At 50.1% G+C, this 16,648-nt stretch overlaps 1 protein-coding gene across 2 annotated transcripts in view; it reads right to left on the bottom strand.

Annotated features, from left to right (window-relative positions):
- The window catches only part of LOC126536072 (monocarboxylate transporter 12-like), a 225,900-nt gene that overhangs the window by 144,425 nt on the left and 64,827 nt on the right, over positions 1–16,648 (bottom strand). For both annotated transcript variants that reach the window (XM_050182963.3, XM_055072667.2), the window contains exons 2-3: positions 10,253–10,364; positions 8,637–8,783 (exon numbers count right to left, since the gene is read on the bottom strand). In XM_050182963.3, coding sequence (XP_050038920.1) covers positions 8,637–8,783; positions 10,253–10,364 — 259 coding nt within the window. The remainder of the gene's footprint in view (positions 1–8,636; positions 8,784–10,252; positions 10,365–16,648) is intronic.

Below are 16,648 nucleotides of genomic sequence, written 5' to 3' on the forward strand. Positions count from 1 at the left end.
GACATCGCTGACTACCTCGCCGCTACTCAATGGAGCCCTCGACGACCGTCCCGTTCACCGTCACCAGGCCGCTACCTGTCGCCGCAGCGCCGACCATACACCGGCCCAGCCCGGGGCCGCTCTGCGAGCCCATATCCGGAAAACTAAAAGCAGCAACCGATGGAGGTGCGGTTGCTGTTCGTCGAACTGACGGAGATCCTCCGCCGCCGACGAAGACGACGAAGAAACCATCTCGACAACCTAATGACGACACGCCGCCGTCCCGAAGAAGTCGGGAAGCCAAGACTACACCGACGAAAGACGACTTGACGACGCGACGTTCCAGCTTCAGTTCAACACGATGCAGCCGTGATCCGACACCAAGACCCAACTGCAACGCCAGACAAAGAACCACCGACCTCGACGTGCTTCTCGACGGCCACGCAGTCACTGCCTTAGTCGACACAGGGGCCGATTACTCCGTAATGAGTGGACACATCGCCGCCCAGTTGAAGAAGGTTAAGACTGCATGGGAGGGTCCCCAAATTCGGACCGCTGGAGGACACCTCATTACGCCGACTGGAATCTGCACGGCAAGAATAACCGTTCATGACCGGACTTACCCTGCCACCTTCGTTATCCTCCAACAGTGTTCGCGAGACGTCATTCTCGGCATGGACTTCCTGAACCAACACGACGCATTCATTGACCTGAAGTCGAAGTCCATAACGCTGTCGGAAGATTGAGCGATACCGCCGGAGAGCTCTAGTAGTCACCATGCCTTAAGTGTGCTCGAAAGTCAAGTCAGCATCCCGCCTCGCTCCAACATTGTGATATCCGTAGGCACCAAAACGCCTGCCGACGTAGAAGGCGTCATCGAGGGTGACCAACGTCTACTGCTAGACCGTGAAATTTGCGTCGCAAGAGGGATCGCTCGACTGCATGGAGGGAAAACTGAAGTGTTGCTGACAAACTTCAGCCAGGAGTTCAAGCACATCAACAAGGGCACGACGATCGCGTACATCGAGGAAATTCTGGAAACCAGTAATGCGTTTGTCCTCTCGGATTCCGCCGCATCTACACCGACGACCATGGTTCCCGAACCAGACTACGACATTTATCTATGTTTCCCCGTGATTAAGCAACAGCAGCTTAGAAGTCTGCTCCGACGATACAAAGGCTGCTTTTCAACGTCATCGAGGATTCGACAAACACAAGTCGCCAAGCATCGCATAATAACCGAGGAGTGCGCTCGACCACTCCGCCAGAGCCCTTACCGAGTTTCGCCGCGAGAACGTGAAGCTATAAGACAACAAGTCGACGAAATGCTGCGCGACGACATCATCCAGCCGTCGAAAAGCCCGTGGGCATCCCCTGTTGTCTTGGTAAGAAAAAGGACTGCACCTTACGTTTCTGCGTCGATTATCGTTGACTGAACAAAATCACAAAGAAGGATGTATACCCCCTACCACGGATAGACGACGCATTAGATCGGCTCTGCAACGCAAAATACTTCTCGTCGATGGATCTCAAGTCTGGCTACTGGAAAATAGAAGTCGACGAGAGAGATCGCGAAAAGACCGCCTTCATCACGCCAGACGGCCTCTGCGAGTTCAAGGTCATGACATTCGGACTCTGCTCGGCGCCTGCAACATTCCAGTGCGTCATGGACACGGTGTTAGCCGGATTGAAGTGGCAGATCTGTCTTGTTTACTTGGATGACGCCGTCGTCTTCGCCGAAAATTTGGACGATCACCTTAGGCGGCTTGCGACAGTACTAGAGGCCATCAAGTCATCAGGGCTCACTCTGAAGCCAGAAAAGTGCCGCTTCGCTTACGATGAGCTTCTGTTCCTAGGCCACGTCATTAGCAAGTCTGGAGTCCGCCCCGACCCACAGAAGACAGCTGCCATTGCAAAGTTCCCGCAGCCCATCGACAAGAAGGCAGTGCGTAGATTTCTTGGCATGTGTGCCTACTACCGGCGATTTGTCAAGGACTTTTCACGTATCGCTGAGCCGCTGACACAGCTAACTAAATGTGACGTCGAGTTCAAGTGGGAAACGCCGCAGGCTGACGCATTTCAAGAACTCAAACGACGCATGCAGTCGCCGCCCGTACTTGCGCACTTCGACGAGCACGCCGGTACCGAAATCCACACTGACGCCAGTAGCCTAGGCCTCGGTTCCGTGCTAGTCCAGAGAAAAGATGGTCATGAACACGTGATAGCTTACGCTAGCCGGTCGTTGCCAAAAACGGAAGGCAATTATTCTACAACCGAAAAGGAATGCCTCGCCATCGTTTTGGGCTACAGCGAAATTTCGCCCGTACCTATATGGCAGACCATTCAAAGTCGTCAGCGACCATCACGCTTTGTGTTGGCTAGCGAATTTAAAGGATCCTTCAGGACGGCTGGCGCGGTGGAGCCTGAGACTGCAAGAATATGATATCACTGTAACCTATAAGTCCGGACGAAAACACTCTGATGCCGATTGCCTATCACGCGCCCCCATTGACTCGCCGCCGCAAGATGACGAAGATGACGACGCCTTCCTCGGCATTTTAAGCGCAGAAGACTTCGCTGAACAGCAGCGAGCAGACCCGGAGTTGAAAAACCTCATCGAGTATTTGGAGGGGCACACCGACGTTGTCCCTAGGGCATTTAAGCGAGGATTATCTTCGTTCTCGCTTCAAAACAACCTACTCGTAAAGAAGAACTTCTCACCAGTGCGCACCAACTATCTTCTTGTTGTCCCGTCAGGACTGCGTCCAGAAGTATTGCACGCCCTACACGACGATCCAACCGCTGGGCACTTTGGATTCTCCCGGACACTATCGAGGATACAGGAAAGGTATTATTGGCCGCGCCTGACCGCCGACGTCGCCCGTTATGTCAGAACAAGCCGAGACTGTCAGCGACGCAAGACACCGCCGACAAGGCCAGCCGGATTACTACAGCCAATCGAGCCTCCTTGCCGACCATTCCAGCAGATCGGGATGGACTTGTTGGGACCCTTTCCGACGTCAACAGCCGGAAATAAGTGGATCGTCGTGGCGACGGACTACTTCACCCGCTTCGCTGAAACTAAAGCACTGCCGAAAGGTAGCGCCGCCGAAGTAGCGAAATTCTTTGTCGAAAGCATCCTGCTGCGACATGGTGCCCCAGAAGTCCTCATCACCGACGGAGGAACGGCCTTTACAGCGGAGCTCACCCAGGCCATTCTGCAATACAGTCAGACAAGGCACAGGAGGACAACTGCCTACCACCCACAGACGAATAGTCTTACGGAGCGGCTGAATAAGACCCTCGCCGACATGCTAGCAACGTACGTCGATGTCGAACACAAGACCTGGGATGCCTTCCTGCCGTACGTAACATTCGCTTACAACACGGCGGTGCAAGAAACAACACAGATCACGCCGTTCAAGTTGGTTTACGGCAGGAACCCGACGACGACGCTCGACGCCATGCTGCCGCACCTAACTGACGAAGAGAATCTTGACGTCGCTAGCTATCTCCAGCGCGCCGAAGAAGCCCGACAGCTCGCCCGCCTGCGGATCAAGAACCAGCAGAGGACCGACAGCCGACACTACAACCTCCGACGACGCTTCGTCGAGTACCAGCCCGACGACCGTGTTTGGGTATGGACCCCAATACGCCGACGAGGACTGAGTGAGAAACTATTGCGACGCTATTTCGGACCCTACAAGGTCATCCGACATATTGGCGCACTGGACTATGAGGTCGTCCCAGACGGCATTTCGCATTCACAGCGACGTCGCGCACGACCTGAAGTGGTCCACGTGGTGCGTCTGAAACCGTTTTACGGACGCTATCGAACTTTCCTTATTTTGTTTTTTTTTCTTTGCTACGAGTGCTTATTTATTACTTTCGTTTATTTGCAGCATCGGGTCGATGCTTTTTAAGAGTGGGTATTGACACGTGTACTTATCTTTATCGGGCAACCACGTTTCGCCGCCTAACAAATGTAATCGCACAGCGCGGGGCGCGCCTGCATGTATCCGAAGTTTCTGGAAAGTTATCGATGCTTCTACCCGGCTGTCTGTTGTCGCCGAACCTTGTGTTATCTGATTTGATCGCGTGACGCGAATGGTGTACAACTTTGTGGAAGGCATGCGGGTCCGAACGATTAGTCTGGAACATTCGACGACTGGTGTATAAAAGCCGACGCGCTTGACCCGCTAATCAGATTATTCGACGATCGCCGGCTGTGTTCGCCGCTTTCGTTGTGCTGTAAGTGTAGCCTGTTTTGTGGGCACAGGTTCGCCCAATAAAATCTAGTTTTGCCTTTCACAGTATTGCTACTGTGTTCTGAACGTCACCACCACGTGGCAATATGTTATAAAATTGGGCGACATTACTGGAAGAGAGTTACCATGCATTGGGGGGGGGGGGGGGGGGGGGGCTCGTGCTCGGAAGTGGTAAATACGGGACAGAAATGGTTAAACTGCTCAGCAATATTTTGGATATCGTTCACGAGACAACCGACAACGAATATTTCACGTGGTACAGCATTTGTCTCTTCTAGATATCGCCAGAATTTATCAGGGCTTTTTATCAAGAAGTCAAGCAATGATTTAGTGAAATATCTAACCTTGGCATTGGAAAGTTTAGTAACGAGCTTGTCTTTTAGATCAGTAATTATGCTGAGGGACTTCTTCTGTTTTTAGTTCGTTTTAGCGTGCGATGTAAATCGACAATTTCTCCAGTCATCCACGCATTGTTTTTGTTAGTACGAACATATTTGTCAGGAACGAACTTGTCGGTGCAATAATGAACAGCCTCTTTTAGAGCATCCCAGAGTATCGTGACACTGCCCATCAAGTTATCACAAAAGTACCACAAACGGTTCATTGTGGCGTGGTCGTCAGCTTTTGTAAAATCCTTAATTAGCTTTTTTTTTCTTTTTTCCTGTGCGACTTCGTAACTCCAAGCGGAAAGGATATATTATGATCTGAGACGCCGTCAACCACATCGACAGTGTATGTAGATATGTCGTTACTAATAAAAACTAAATCAGTTGTTGAACAGGCGTTAGCTACTTCTCTGGTATACTCTGTAACAGTTTCGAATCACACATGATCGTAATAGCCACTAACGGGTTAGTGTCAGCATCAAAGAATGAATCGGGGTTACGTCAATCAATGCAAGGAATATTAAAATCACCAGCGAGTATACTCTTCTTATTAGTGAACAACGCCATGTGGTCGCATAGTTTGGACTGCCCCTGTGAGCTGGCGCACGGCCGCGCGCGAGGACTCTCGCACCACGGCGAGCGAAGGGCGGGGAGGAAGGGGAGCACCGAAATTCGCTGCTCACCTTCAACGAAATAACAACGCACTGTCAGCTGTCGAGGAGGACCTTCCCGCTACCCCACGCTAACTCAATAGACCACAGTCATCGATATTCAGAATGCTTCAGACAGGGTCGTTCCCCTCGAGATGCAGACTGAGCCTTTATTCACCAGAGCCGCAATGTCCGGATTGTGGCGAATCGTACTGCTCGCTAGCGCACATGCTCTGGCAATGCTCCGCGTTGAGCGGCACCGTGTTCAGTAAAGAAGAAGACTGGGTGGACGCCCTGCGAAGCGACGACCATCAGACCCAGCTCCGGGCCGTCCAGAGGGCTGACGAAAGGGTGGAGGCTCACGGGCTTCCGGTCCCAACGTGGGTGCGGCCCGCGACCCTTGCCGACCACTAAACTAAGAGTGGGTGGGGAGGGGTTCCTCAGGACTCAGTGAAGTTATTTCCTTCTCCTTCGAATAGTTTCTGAAACAGCCATTCTCACCATCGATGTTCAGATCGTAGCACATTCACAACGCTAGCAAGTGTCTGTCAGCACGCTGCGGGTTAGGAAGCGTTGTTTATTAAAATAACAAATGGAGCTCTAAACGAGAAGAAAAGGGGTTAACCGAGGGGCCCGATTTTTATTAGTCATATCATAAGAAGCCAACAAACACTGACACCAAGGACAACATAGGGGAAATTACGTGTGCTTAATAAATGAAATAAAGAAACGATAAACTAATGGAAATGAAAGTGGATGAAAAAACAACTTGCCGCAGGTGGGGATCGAACCGAAGGTTGTGGGTTCGGTCGCCACCTGCGGCAAGTTGTTTATTCCTCTACTTTCATTTATTTATCGTTTTTTTATTTCATTTATTAAACACAAGTAATTTCCCATATGTTGTCCTTGGTGTCAGTGCTTGTTGGCTTCAAATGGAGCTCTAGGAAGACACCGTTCGTTGATTCGCATGCTCTGGACTCATCGGTGAGTGAGAATGAGCAGTTCAGCCGGCAAAGTGCGGCTCCCTGAATGAAATTAAATTATGGGTTTTTACGTGCCAAAACCACGTTCTGATTTTGAGGCACGCCGTAGTGGGGGACTCCGGAAATTTGGACCACCTGGGGTTCCTTAACGTGCACCTAAACCTAAGTACACGGATGTTCTTGCATTTCGCCCCCATCGAAATGCGGCCACCGTGGCCGGGATTCGATCCCGCGACCTCGCGCTTAGCAGCCCAACACCATAGCCACTAAGCAACCACGTGGCTCCCTAAATGACATATATCATCCTCCACTACGTAAGCTATCGTCTTTTATTTCTACCCTGGCCGCTGGATGCAATTTATTGCACATCTATAAAGGTTGAACTGTTCGAAAACTATTCGAAAAACAATCGTATTAGAGAACAGTAACTGTTACATTCGAAGAATGAATCTAATAGGGAAAGATTGGATTCTTTAAACGAAGGTTTCCATCAATCGCACACCCCTTCCTTGAGTGAAAGTAGGGGTATGGTGGTCGCCATGGATGAAACCAGCGATCTATTCTATACATTTGCATTAGCCGCGGTAACATTCCTCATGTGTGCCAAACACGTAATAATATACAAGTAATCTACGAGATTCCACTCGCGATTGGTTCTGAAATAAGCAAATATATATTGTTTTGAATGCCCCTTTGGCTGTGAAGTTTTGTTTCCGTGATCACACCTTCGCGTTACGTTTACAGTACGTGCAAGAAGTGATGCCATGCACTTATTTTACCTCGCTGGAATTTACCACCAGAACTGATCGAGACGGCCATTATTTGGAAATTATCGACACTGCGCATGGAAAATGGAAGCCCAAGAAATTGCTCCAATTACCCAGGTGAGTGATATATCAGCTGAGCTATCTGACACTCTGAATCGCATGGAGCGAGGACCGACGTTAAGCAGCAACTGAAATACTTTTGTCCGTGAAGTTTCGAGACTGATTTATTTTCTTCTCTGGGAATGATTCCCCAAAACAAATGTTCGTGCGTATGTGTGGCGCAATCTTTTCGGGCTATCTATTTATTGTAATTGCCGTGACAGCCGCTAGATGGCACTGCATGTCGAAAAATACGTTGTCACTAGTCGTCTGCGCATTCTACTGTAAGTGAATGTGGAGAAATGGACGTCCACCTCGAACAGCGTGTAAACATAAAATTCTGTGTGAAGCTTGGCAAGACAGCCACACACACGCATGAGCTCCTTCCTGACGGTTACGACAAGGAGACATTATCGCGGGCGCGACTTTTCGAGTGGCACAAGAGGTTCGTTTTGGGGAGAACGTTGGTGGAAGACGACACAATGCAGGGGCGCCCTGCAACCTCACGGAAAGAAAAAACGTGGCTCGGATCAGAGAGGTCGTACAGCAAGACAGCACCATTACAGTCAGCATGCTATCGGATGCTCTCGGCATTAGTAAGACAACATGCCACCAAATTTTGCTTGAGATCTTGGGGAAACGAAAGCTGAATGCCAGACTTGTTGCGCACTCCCTCACACAGGACCAGAAGGACACGCGGGCATCAGTGAGCGCTGATTTGCTCTCCGAGGCAGAGGAGGATGCTGCATTCGTCGACAGCATCATTGCTGAAGACGAGACCTGGTGCTTTCAATACGATCCTCAAACAAAGAGGCAGAGCGACGAATGGTGGTCCACAAGCTCTCCGGCGTCGAGAAAGGTGCGGCGAGAGAACAGCAAAACAAAGACGATGCTGATAGTTTTTTTCGATGCCAGTGGTGTCATACACCACGAGTTCGTCCCACAAGCAGACGGTGAATCAGGAGTTTTACATCCGCGTGCTCCAACACGTGCGTGATGCACTGCGACGCCGGTGCCCTGACTTATGGGAATCTGGACAATGGAGCCTTCACGATAACGCAAACCCGCGCGCTGCTCTCAGCGTGACAAACTTTCTCGCCAAACACAGCATTACTGTACTTCCGTCATACTCACCTCACCTCTTCCCATGCGATTTTTTCCTCTCGTGTGAAGGATCGAGAGCCATAAAAGGTCCCTGGATGGGGAGCGTGGAGGCCATTCACGACGCCACGACAAAGAAGCTGACAGCCCTGCCAAAAGAAGCGTTTTCCAACTGTTTCCAAGGCCTCAAGAAGCGTTGGAAGCTGTGTATAGACTACAAGGGAGACTATTTCGAAGAGGTGCTGCACAAATAATTTCAATGTTAAACGCATTTTTTAATGGACTCAGTCTCGGGGTTCTACGGGCAAAGGTTTAAGTTTTATTTCGCTGGTGCCAATACGCTCCATTCGAGTGTGATTTAAAGAGCCCCTCGATGCGGTACTTGAGTAATTTCTATGTTTACCCGACAGACAGAGGAGGGCGCTGAGAAGCATGACTGGCCACGATGCCTCACTCCTGTTCACTTGGAAGGTGTCCAGGAAGGCCACAAGCAGAAATCCAGACGAACGCCTCCCAGCCATAGAGCAGAAACATGCCATGGCACAGCAACCTGCGTTAAGGTTGAGCATGTTGAGCAAACTGCACTGATTTTGCCACAAAATGCTGTTATTTTAGCTACATATTGAAACACCAAAATACAACTAGCACCAAGCCGCGGAATACTTCAAGTTTTAGGTATCTTGACACGCGGGTGCGCATGGCCCTACTTCAGGGTTCATTATTATAACTATTGTGAGACAAAAATATAGGTCATGCATCATGCTAATTCACCTTGTGGTGATAGCTATCGTATAGCTCTAAATGAAGAAAGCAGTTGAAGGATAGGCGACTGGACAGATTAACCGGGCGAGAAGTCCGCAGAAGGAGCCGCAGGTGTGCTCCGCCCTGCGTCGGCGCTGCCGTGTCCCAGCAAGCATGTTTGGATTGGAGCGGCAGCAATGGACAGGAGGCGTCGCCACACAGCTCCACCGCCGAAGCACAACGCGAGGACAGCTGTGGCGTGTTGCACAAGTTGCAATGATTTGTCCGACAACACCTATCGGCATGCGGACACGAATGACTTGCGTTCAGCCCGGGAGGCGCTTGCGTCTCAGTATCGTTCGGGTTCTCGCGCACGTATGCCAATTGCGTCCTGTAATCCCTAGTTAAAAATAAAGATTTGTTTGGTGCGCAACCAAGAGCCCAGCGTGATGGATAATACACCTCAAACGCTTGTGAGAAAACAAAAGCCTGTGAATAATAAAATCCTACAGGTCGCCCATTGCATGTACCACCAGAGGAACGCGGGATGCTGCTCGCCATCACCATTACTCCTCGTTCGCTTTCGAAAGCGAACAGTTGTAATTATCCCCGTTTTTGTATGCTTACCAAATGACATCATGTGTTGCTTAAATTATTTGGGTCTTTGTTGCCGTTATGTTCTTGGGGGCATTCTAGTGTGCTCTGTCTTGCTTTTAAGATTAGTTTCTACCACGTTATCTCAGTTCCTGCAGCTGCGCCTGCCGCAAGTTAGGCTTTTCAGCATTATAAGAACCACAGTACAATTATTGCTTTTTCAGTTTGTTCATCAAGTTTATCAATCTGCTTGGTGGAAGTTTGTATATGCTTCTTAAAAACTTCTTAAGCTCAACGATAGCAATGGCAGGACTGTTATTTCTGTCGTGTACTGTATATCCTGGCGCTTAAAAACTTTTCTTCAAGATGCAAATCAACCAACTAGGCAGACCATGTTTTGCAGTGCATATAGGTGACACATACACATGGACCCTGCAGCTTGCAGTGCATGACAACGGGAAAAAGAGACACACACCGTACATGCAGCACTATCCTCCCTTCCGTTCGTACACCGCAAGTTGCCCACCATGCACCAAACAGCTACACGGTCTACTCCAGCGGACACACAAAAGTTAATGGTTTTAAGTTATTCATAGTCACCGCTGGCACTCTTACAATTATGATTAAAAGAAACACAGCAGAGGCGAAGGCGCGGCTCGCGTTGTGCCAAGCTCGCCCTCTTACCTGCCACGGTCCAGCTGTGGACGCTGTCAGGGCCATGCCGGGGAAGTTGGCCTGGGCACTTCCAGCGGCGCACTAACTGTCCTATGGATTTCGGGGATGGTGGCTTCTCAACCTGCAGCGCAGAATAACCAGGAGAATCACCTTCCCTCAATACACCGAAACGTACACCGAAACTCGAAAATCCGGCAGCTATAAATCCAGGTCAACCGACTACATGTACAGCACGGAAGAACAGGCCCGCTCAGCCAAGCACGAACGTAAACCAAAAATACAGTTCAGTTCAGTTCAGTTTTATTCCTAAAGCCGCCCTCCCTTTATTTTTTGGGGGGTAGGGGGTAGGGGGGGGGAGGACATAAGGGGTGTGATTTCATTTAGATTAACAACAAGCAGTAAAAATTGTTTTAGTATTGAAGGTTATCACTAATACGGTCTTGAAAAGCAGGTGATGAAGCGATAGTGGCGATGTTCCGGGGCAGGCCGTTTCAGTCTGTAGCTGCTCGAAAAAAGAATGAGGCAGTAAAAGTAGTAGTTCGCGATGATGTGGTTGACTGGTGCGGTGAGATATGCGTGCTGCGGCTGTTATATAAGGCGGCTCCCACATTGCTCCCCGATATAGTGCGTTGAGGACAATAATCTTTCCTCGACAAAACGGCGGCCCACAATGGGTGATGTTTCTTTATTTATCGAAACACGCAGCCGGTTGTCGTTCCTCGCTGCCGGACGGGAGCTGTAGCTTTCGCTGCACTGCAGGGAGCTAGTAAGGCGCAGTGTGATCTCCCTCTCGGCAATTTCACGCCCAGCACAACGAAAGATGCGGGTTTTGTAATGCTAAGCAGGTCTTGCGTGTCGAACGCCTTGCGTGTAGTGCTCTGGAAATCGCGCAGTGAAAGATTTATGCAAACAATGTGGAGGATAAGTGTTTGAGGGCGAAAGATTGGTCATCTCCTCTGCCACTTCGCATTGTGGAACAAGCTGCTTCCAATAAAAGATTTACTACACTATCGGTTAATAAAAGGGGTACAAGCTTTTTTTTTGGCTGCGCAGGCCGTTTAAGGCTTAGGGCACATAACCACTGGACCATTAGCTCTATAGAATGTGGGATAAGCTGCTTCCAATAAACAATTTACTACACTATCGGTTAATAAAAGGGGTACACGCTTTTCTTTTTTTGGCTACGCAGGCCGTTTAAGGCTTAGGGCACATAACCACTGGATCATTAGCTCTATAGAATGGGGGATAAGCTGCTTCCAATAAAAGATTTACTACACTATCGGTTAATAAAAGGGGTACACGCTTTGTTCTTTTTTTTTTTTGGCTGCGCAGGCCGTTTAAGGCTTACGGCACATAACCACTGAACCATTAGCTCTATAGAAGGGGGGATAAGCTGCTTCCAATAAAAGATTTACTACACTATCGGTTAATAAAAGGGGTACACGCTTTGTTCTTTTGTTTTTTTTGGCTGCGCAGGCCGTTTAAGGCTTAGGGCACATAACCACTGGACCATTAGCTCTATAGAATGGGTCCAAGGAAAGGGAAACGCAGTTGAGAACGACAGAAAATTAGGTGAGGTGACGAAATTCGAAAGTTTTCAGGCGCAACCTGGAATCAGCTAGCACTAGACAGGGGTAATCGGAGACCGTAGAGAGAGGCCTTCGCGCTGCAGTGGACATAAAGAAGTGGTTTCGAACCGAGAGTTTACGAGTTTGATTCGGCTACACGATTCTGCACATCTTCTGGTTCGGTTCAGGTTCAGCTTCGGAGCAAAATTATAATATTTCCAAACGGTTCCAACTGGTTCACACGGGTTCATAATAGTTCAGAGTAAAATCCAATTCAGTTTATTCCAGTTTTCTTACAAAAACTGAGAGCGGCAAGAAAAAAAGTAGTCTTTAGGACCGCTTGACAGTCCTCGCCACCCCTACAACCTCCAAGTGAATCTATTCTTTCTGGAAAATAAAAATTTTCAGCATCGCCCGGGAATTTATTGAGGAAAAGAGCTTGATACCTTTACATATGACGTCAACCAGTGTGTCTCTGGCGCTTTAATATTACGTGTTAAGTGGAATGCACTGTGACCGCCGGCACGCAAGGATATTGTGATTAGTATTCAAAGGAGACAGCGCCCAATTCGCGCTGTTTATTTGCGCTTGTAAGCTGCCTTGCACCTAAGTGCGCCTTGCTCCTTGATGTTGAGGGACCAGTGAGGAATTAATATCGTAAGGACACCCGTTGTGGTTGCTTAGTGGCTATGCTGTTGGGCTGATAAGCACGAGGTCGCGGGATTGAATCCCGGTCACGGTGGCCGCGTTTCGATGGGGGCGAAAACACTCGTGTATTCTGATTTTGATGCACGTTATAGAACCCCAAGTGGCCCAAACTTCCGGAGTCACCCACTAGGCATGCCTCATAGTTAGATAATAATTTTGGCACGTAAAACACCATATTTTAAATTTTAATATAGTGTCCACCTTGACAAACATGAATAAAAAAAATATGCGAATCTCATGCACTGTGGGAATCAACGTAAGCGAAGCATTGTATGTTGTTTGCTTTGACTGACAATAATTAGCGGTGATGCTGGCGGCAAATGCACTTTCTTCAGTGTTCAGTCCAATACGAGAGTGTTGAGTTACCTTGCATGCCCCACTGTTGTTTGTCTGCGTAGTCCACAGAATACACAGGGAGATATGCCTGCTTGAGGCGTCGTTGTTGCTAATCTCTGAAACGCTTAAGTATTAGCATTGCCTCACATGGCACATCGTATCGTGCCAGCGGCCACGTCTTGCTTCGTAGTGAAGATGCTCTTGTTCCGCGCGACACTTATTCGAGCCTGGATGTAAACGACGCTGAGTTCACGCTTTGGAACCATTTTACTGGTGCGTGCTAACTTGCTCCTTCTGCATACGTGCCGAGCACTCTGTTGAGACGCCAGTTCCAAGCGCTCTCTTAGGCTATGGACGATTGCAGTTGTAGAGGATCCGATTCCGGCGCCGCCGCCGTGAACGTCTGCACAGCGAGCGGGTGTCTGCGGCGCCGGCCTCCTCGGCTTGGAAGGCCCGTACAATAAAGGCTCAGTTTCACCGCCGCTCGGCTGCTCGCCGGTTGCTCTCAAAGTTCGTTCTCTTCTCTCTGCGCGCGTCGGTCTATAACGGACGCATCTCGCGCCCCCCCTAGTAATATTTACACTATCACAGCCCAGCACGCGACTTCCGCAGCAGCAGCGCCCGGAAAGTCGGGAGAAGAGGCCAATAAATATTCGCTTTAAAAAATATACTATTTATTGAGGGAAGATATTGTGCCCAGAACTAAAGAAGCTCACTGCCATCCCTTGCGCACCGAAAGTGAGTCATACTCCTAGCGCGATGGAAGAAGCCGGAGTGTGCGGACGCATTTACTTCGGCTTTTGTTTCTACCGATGTTATCGTGGTGATTTTTCACGAGAATTTATGTGCACAACGGCTTCGTTCTATGGCCCTACGAGTTCGTCCGCTCCTTCCTAACCCGTCGCAAGGCCGTGCTCCCAGCCGGAGACCTCAAGTCGGAAGAAATCGAGCTCACACAGACAGACAGACAGACAGACAGACAGACAGACAGACAGACAGACAGACAGACAGACAGACAGACAGACAGACAGACAGACAGACAGACAGACAGACAGACAGACAGACAGACAGACAGACAGAAAAACTTTATTCATAGCAAGTGAGTTTGGACTCCTCTGGGTCCCTGGACCACCGCACGGTCCCGCACTACGTCGAAATGTTCATGCTCCTTTTGTTCATGACGTCGGCAGCCCGAGCCACCGCAGTAACCTGCGATGTCGGGTCCGTAGACGAGAGCAGGACCTCCCAGTCCTCCCAGCTTGAGAGGGCGGGCTGTCCCTGCGGGGGAGGATCGGCAGGGCAGCCAAAAAGGATGTGGGAGAGTGTGGCGTGAGGGTCTCCGCATAGGGAGCATTTAGGGGAGATGCCACAGTAGTGGGATAGCAGCTGAGGGGATGGGAGAGAGCGGGTCTGGAGGCGTCTCCAGAGGATCTGTTGGGAGTGCGTCAGGGAGGTGTGGGGAGGAGGGTAAGTCCGGCGGTCCAAACGGGGTATTTGCGTGAGCTCCGCAAAGCTGTGTACCCGCTCCCTCGAGAAACCCGGATCGAGGCTGTCCTGAGCCCGGCAAATTAAACCTCGGGCCAATTTATCGGCAGCCTCGTTTCCGGGTTTCCCAGAGTGAGCCGGCACCCACCGGAGCTCAACCCTGCGTGGTAAATTCTGGGTGGGTATGTTCAACAAGTTCCAGGCAGGGTTGTGAATTCTGCCTATGGCAAAGTTGGACAAAGCAGTCTTTGAATCGCTAAAGATGTATTCAGCATCCGAAAGGGCAAGGGCTAAGGCGATGGCGGTCTCCTCTGCTTCCTCAGGTGTAGAGCCCGAGGGAAGATGGTGAGTTAGGGGTCGGGGTAAGGTTGGGTTGTAACCAACTGCTACAGCTTCATGCGTTGTACATGCGGCGTCCACCCAGATGGCTTTCTCGACTTGTCCGTAATACTTGTGGAGGGCATTTGCGCGAGCTACGCGGCGAGAGATGTGATATTGGGGATGGACGTTTCGAGGAAGGGGTTTCACTACAAGGGGTGTATGAATGTGTCGAGGAATGGCTATAAGGGTTGACTGATTAGCGGGTATGTTGATGCGAAGGGAGGCGAGGATATGGCGGCCAGTGGCGCTCGCGGCAAGTCTTAAATACTGCGTCTGAAGGTGCGCCTCAACTAGTTCAGGAAGCGTGTTATGCATGCCTGGTGCAAGGAGTTTCGCTGTGCTAGTGCTGCGAGGCAGGTTGAGGGCTGCCTTAGTTGCAAGGCGGATCATGGCGTTCACGCGCTCGGTTTCCGTGCAGTTCAGCTTGAGATATGGAGTGGCGTACAGAATGCGGCTAAGCGTAAAAGCATGTACAACTTTCATGTTGTCTGCTTCGTCTAAACCCTTGTGCATGGAAGATACGCGGCGTAGAAGCTGCAACACTGATTGCGTGGAGGCCTTGAGTGTTTTAAGGGTATGGTCATTGCGTCCGGAATCCTGCAGGTAGAGGCCAAGGATGCGCAGGGTGGGAGTGATGGGGATAGGGGATCCTTCTAAAGTGATTTGGATGGGTGAGTTAGCGGCAGATTTTGGTCTAATTAGGAGGAGCGCGGACTTAAAGGGGGAACATTCGAGTTCGATAGATGATACGTGAGCGGAGATCGTGTCGACTGCTAATTGTAGAGTTTCCTCAATTTCCCCGTCTGAGCCATGAGTGGTCCATGCGGTAATATCATCAGCGTACAGAGTATGTTTCAGGTGTGGTATGAGATTGAGCTTCTGGGCTAAGGGGATGAGAGCAATGTTAAATAAAAGGGGGGAGAGGACCGCGCCTTGCGGGGTTCCAAATTCACCGAGTGTATAAGAGGGTGTGCTGAGCTGATCAATGTGCAAGGAGGCAGTGCGGCCAGAGAGGAAGGCGCGAACGTAGTTGTAGGTCTTAGGGCCTACCTGTAGTTCCTGCAGTTCCCGTAAGATGGCAGCGTGTCGAATTCTGTCAAATGCCTTAATGAGGTCAACCGCCAGCATGGCTTTAGTAAGATGGGGGATGGTATCATCAAGCACATCGTGCGTAATTTGAAGTAGGGCATCCTGCGCAGATAGATGCGCACGAAAGCCGACCATACTGTGGGTGAAAAGGTGATTTTCTTCCATGTACGTTGTCAGTCGGGCAAGGATTATGTGCTCAAAGGTCTTGCCGAGGCAAGATGTAAGAGAAATGGGGCGGATGTTCTCGAGGGTGACGGGCTTGTGAGGTTTTGGGATAAATATAATTTTTCCATGCTTCCAGGAGGCAGGGAGGGTACCTGCCTCCCAGCACTCGTTAAAGTAGGTAACGAGGTGAGATATGGAGACATCATCAAGATTTGGGATGGCAGCATTCGTAATTTGATCTTCCCCGGGTGTAGTATTGCGCAATTTCAATAGGGCTGCGCGAAATTCAGATTCTGTAATAGGAGCGTCAAGCTGTGGTTGGGGTGAGCCCCTGTACTCGGGATGTTTGCAAGGAGGACCTGGGGTGGTATAGGTGCATTTCACCTGCGTGAGGAAGGCGTCGGTGTCCTGCCGATGATTATGAGTGAGGCGGCGAATGCTAAGACGCGTCTGAGTTTTAGATTGCGTGGGATCGAGCATATGGCGTAACAGGTGCCAAGCGCGGGTTGTGGAGAGATTGCCTCGGAGGCCGTCACAAACCTGAGCCCAGTTAGCTTTGCAAAGAGTGGCACTATGTTGTTCTATTTGGGATTGAAGCTGGGTGAGTTTGAGTTTTAGATTCCTGTTGTGCTTTTGAGTTCTCCACCTTCGCGTTATGTTCTCTTGAGCTTCA

The sequence above is a fragment of the Dermacentor andersoni genome, chromosome 3 (assembly GCF_023375885.2).
Source record: "Dermacentor andersoni chromosome 3, qqDerAnde1_hic_scaffold, whole genome shotgun sequence".
NCBI classification, from domain to species: Eukaryota; Metazoa; Arthropoda; class Arachnida; order Ixodida; family Ixodidae; genus Dermacentor; species Dermacentor andersoni.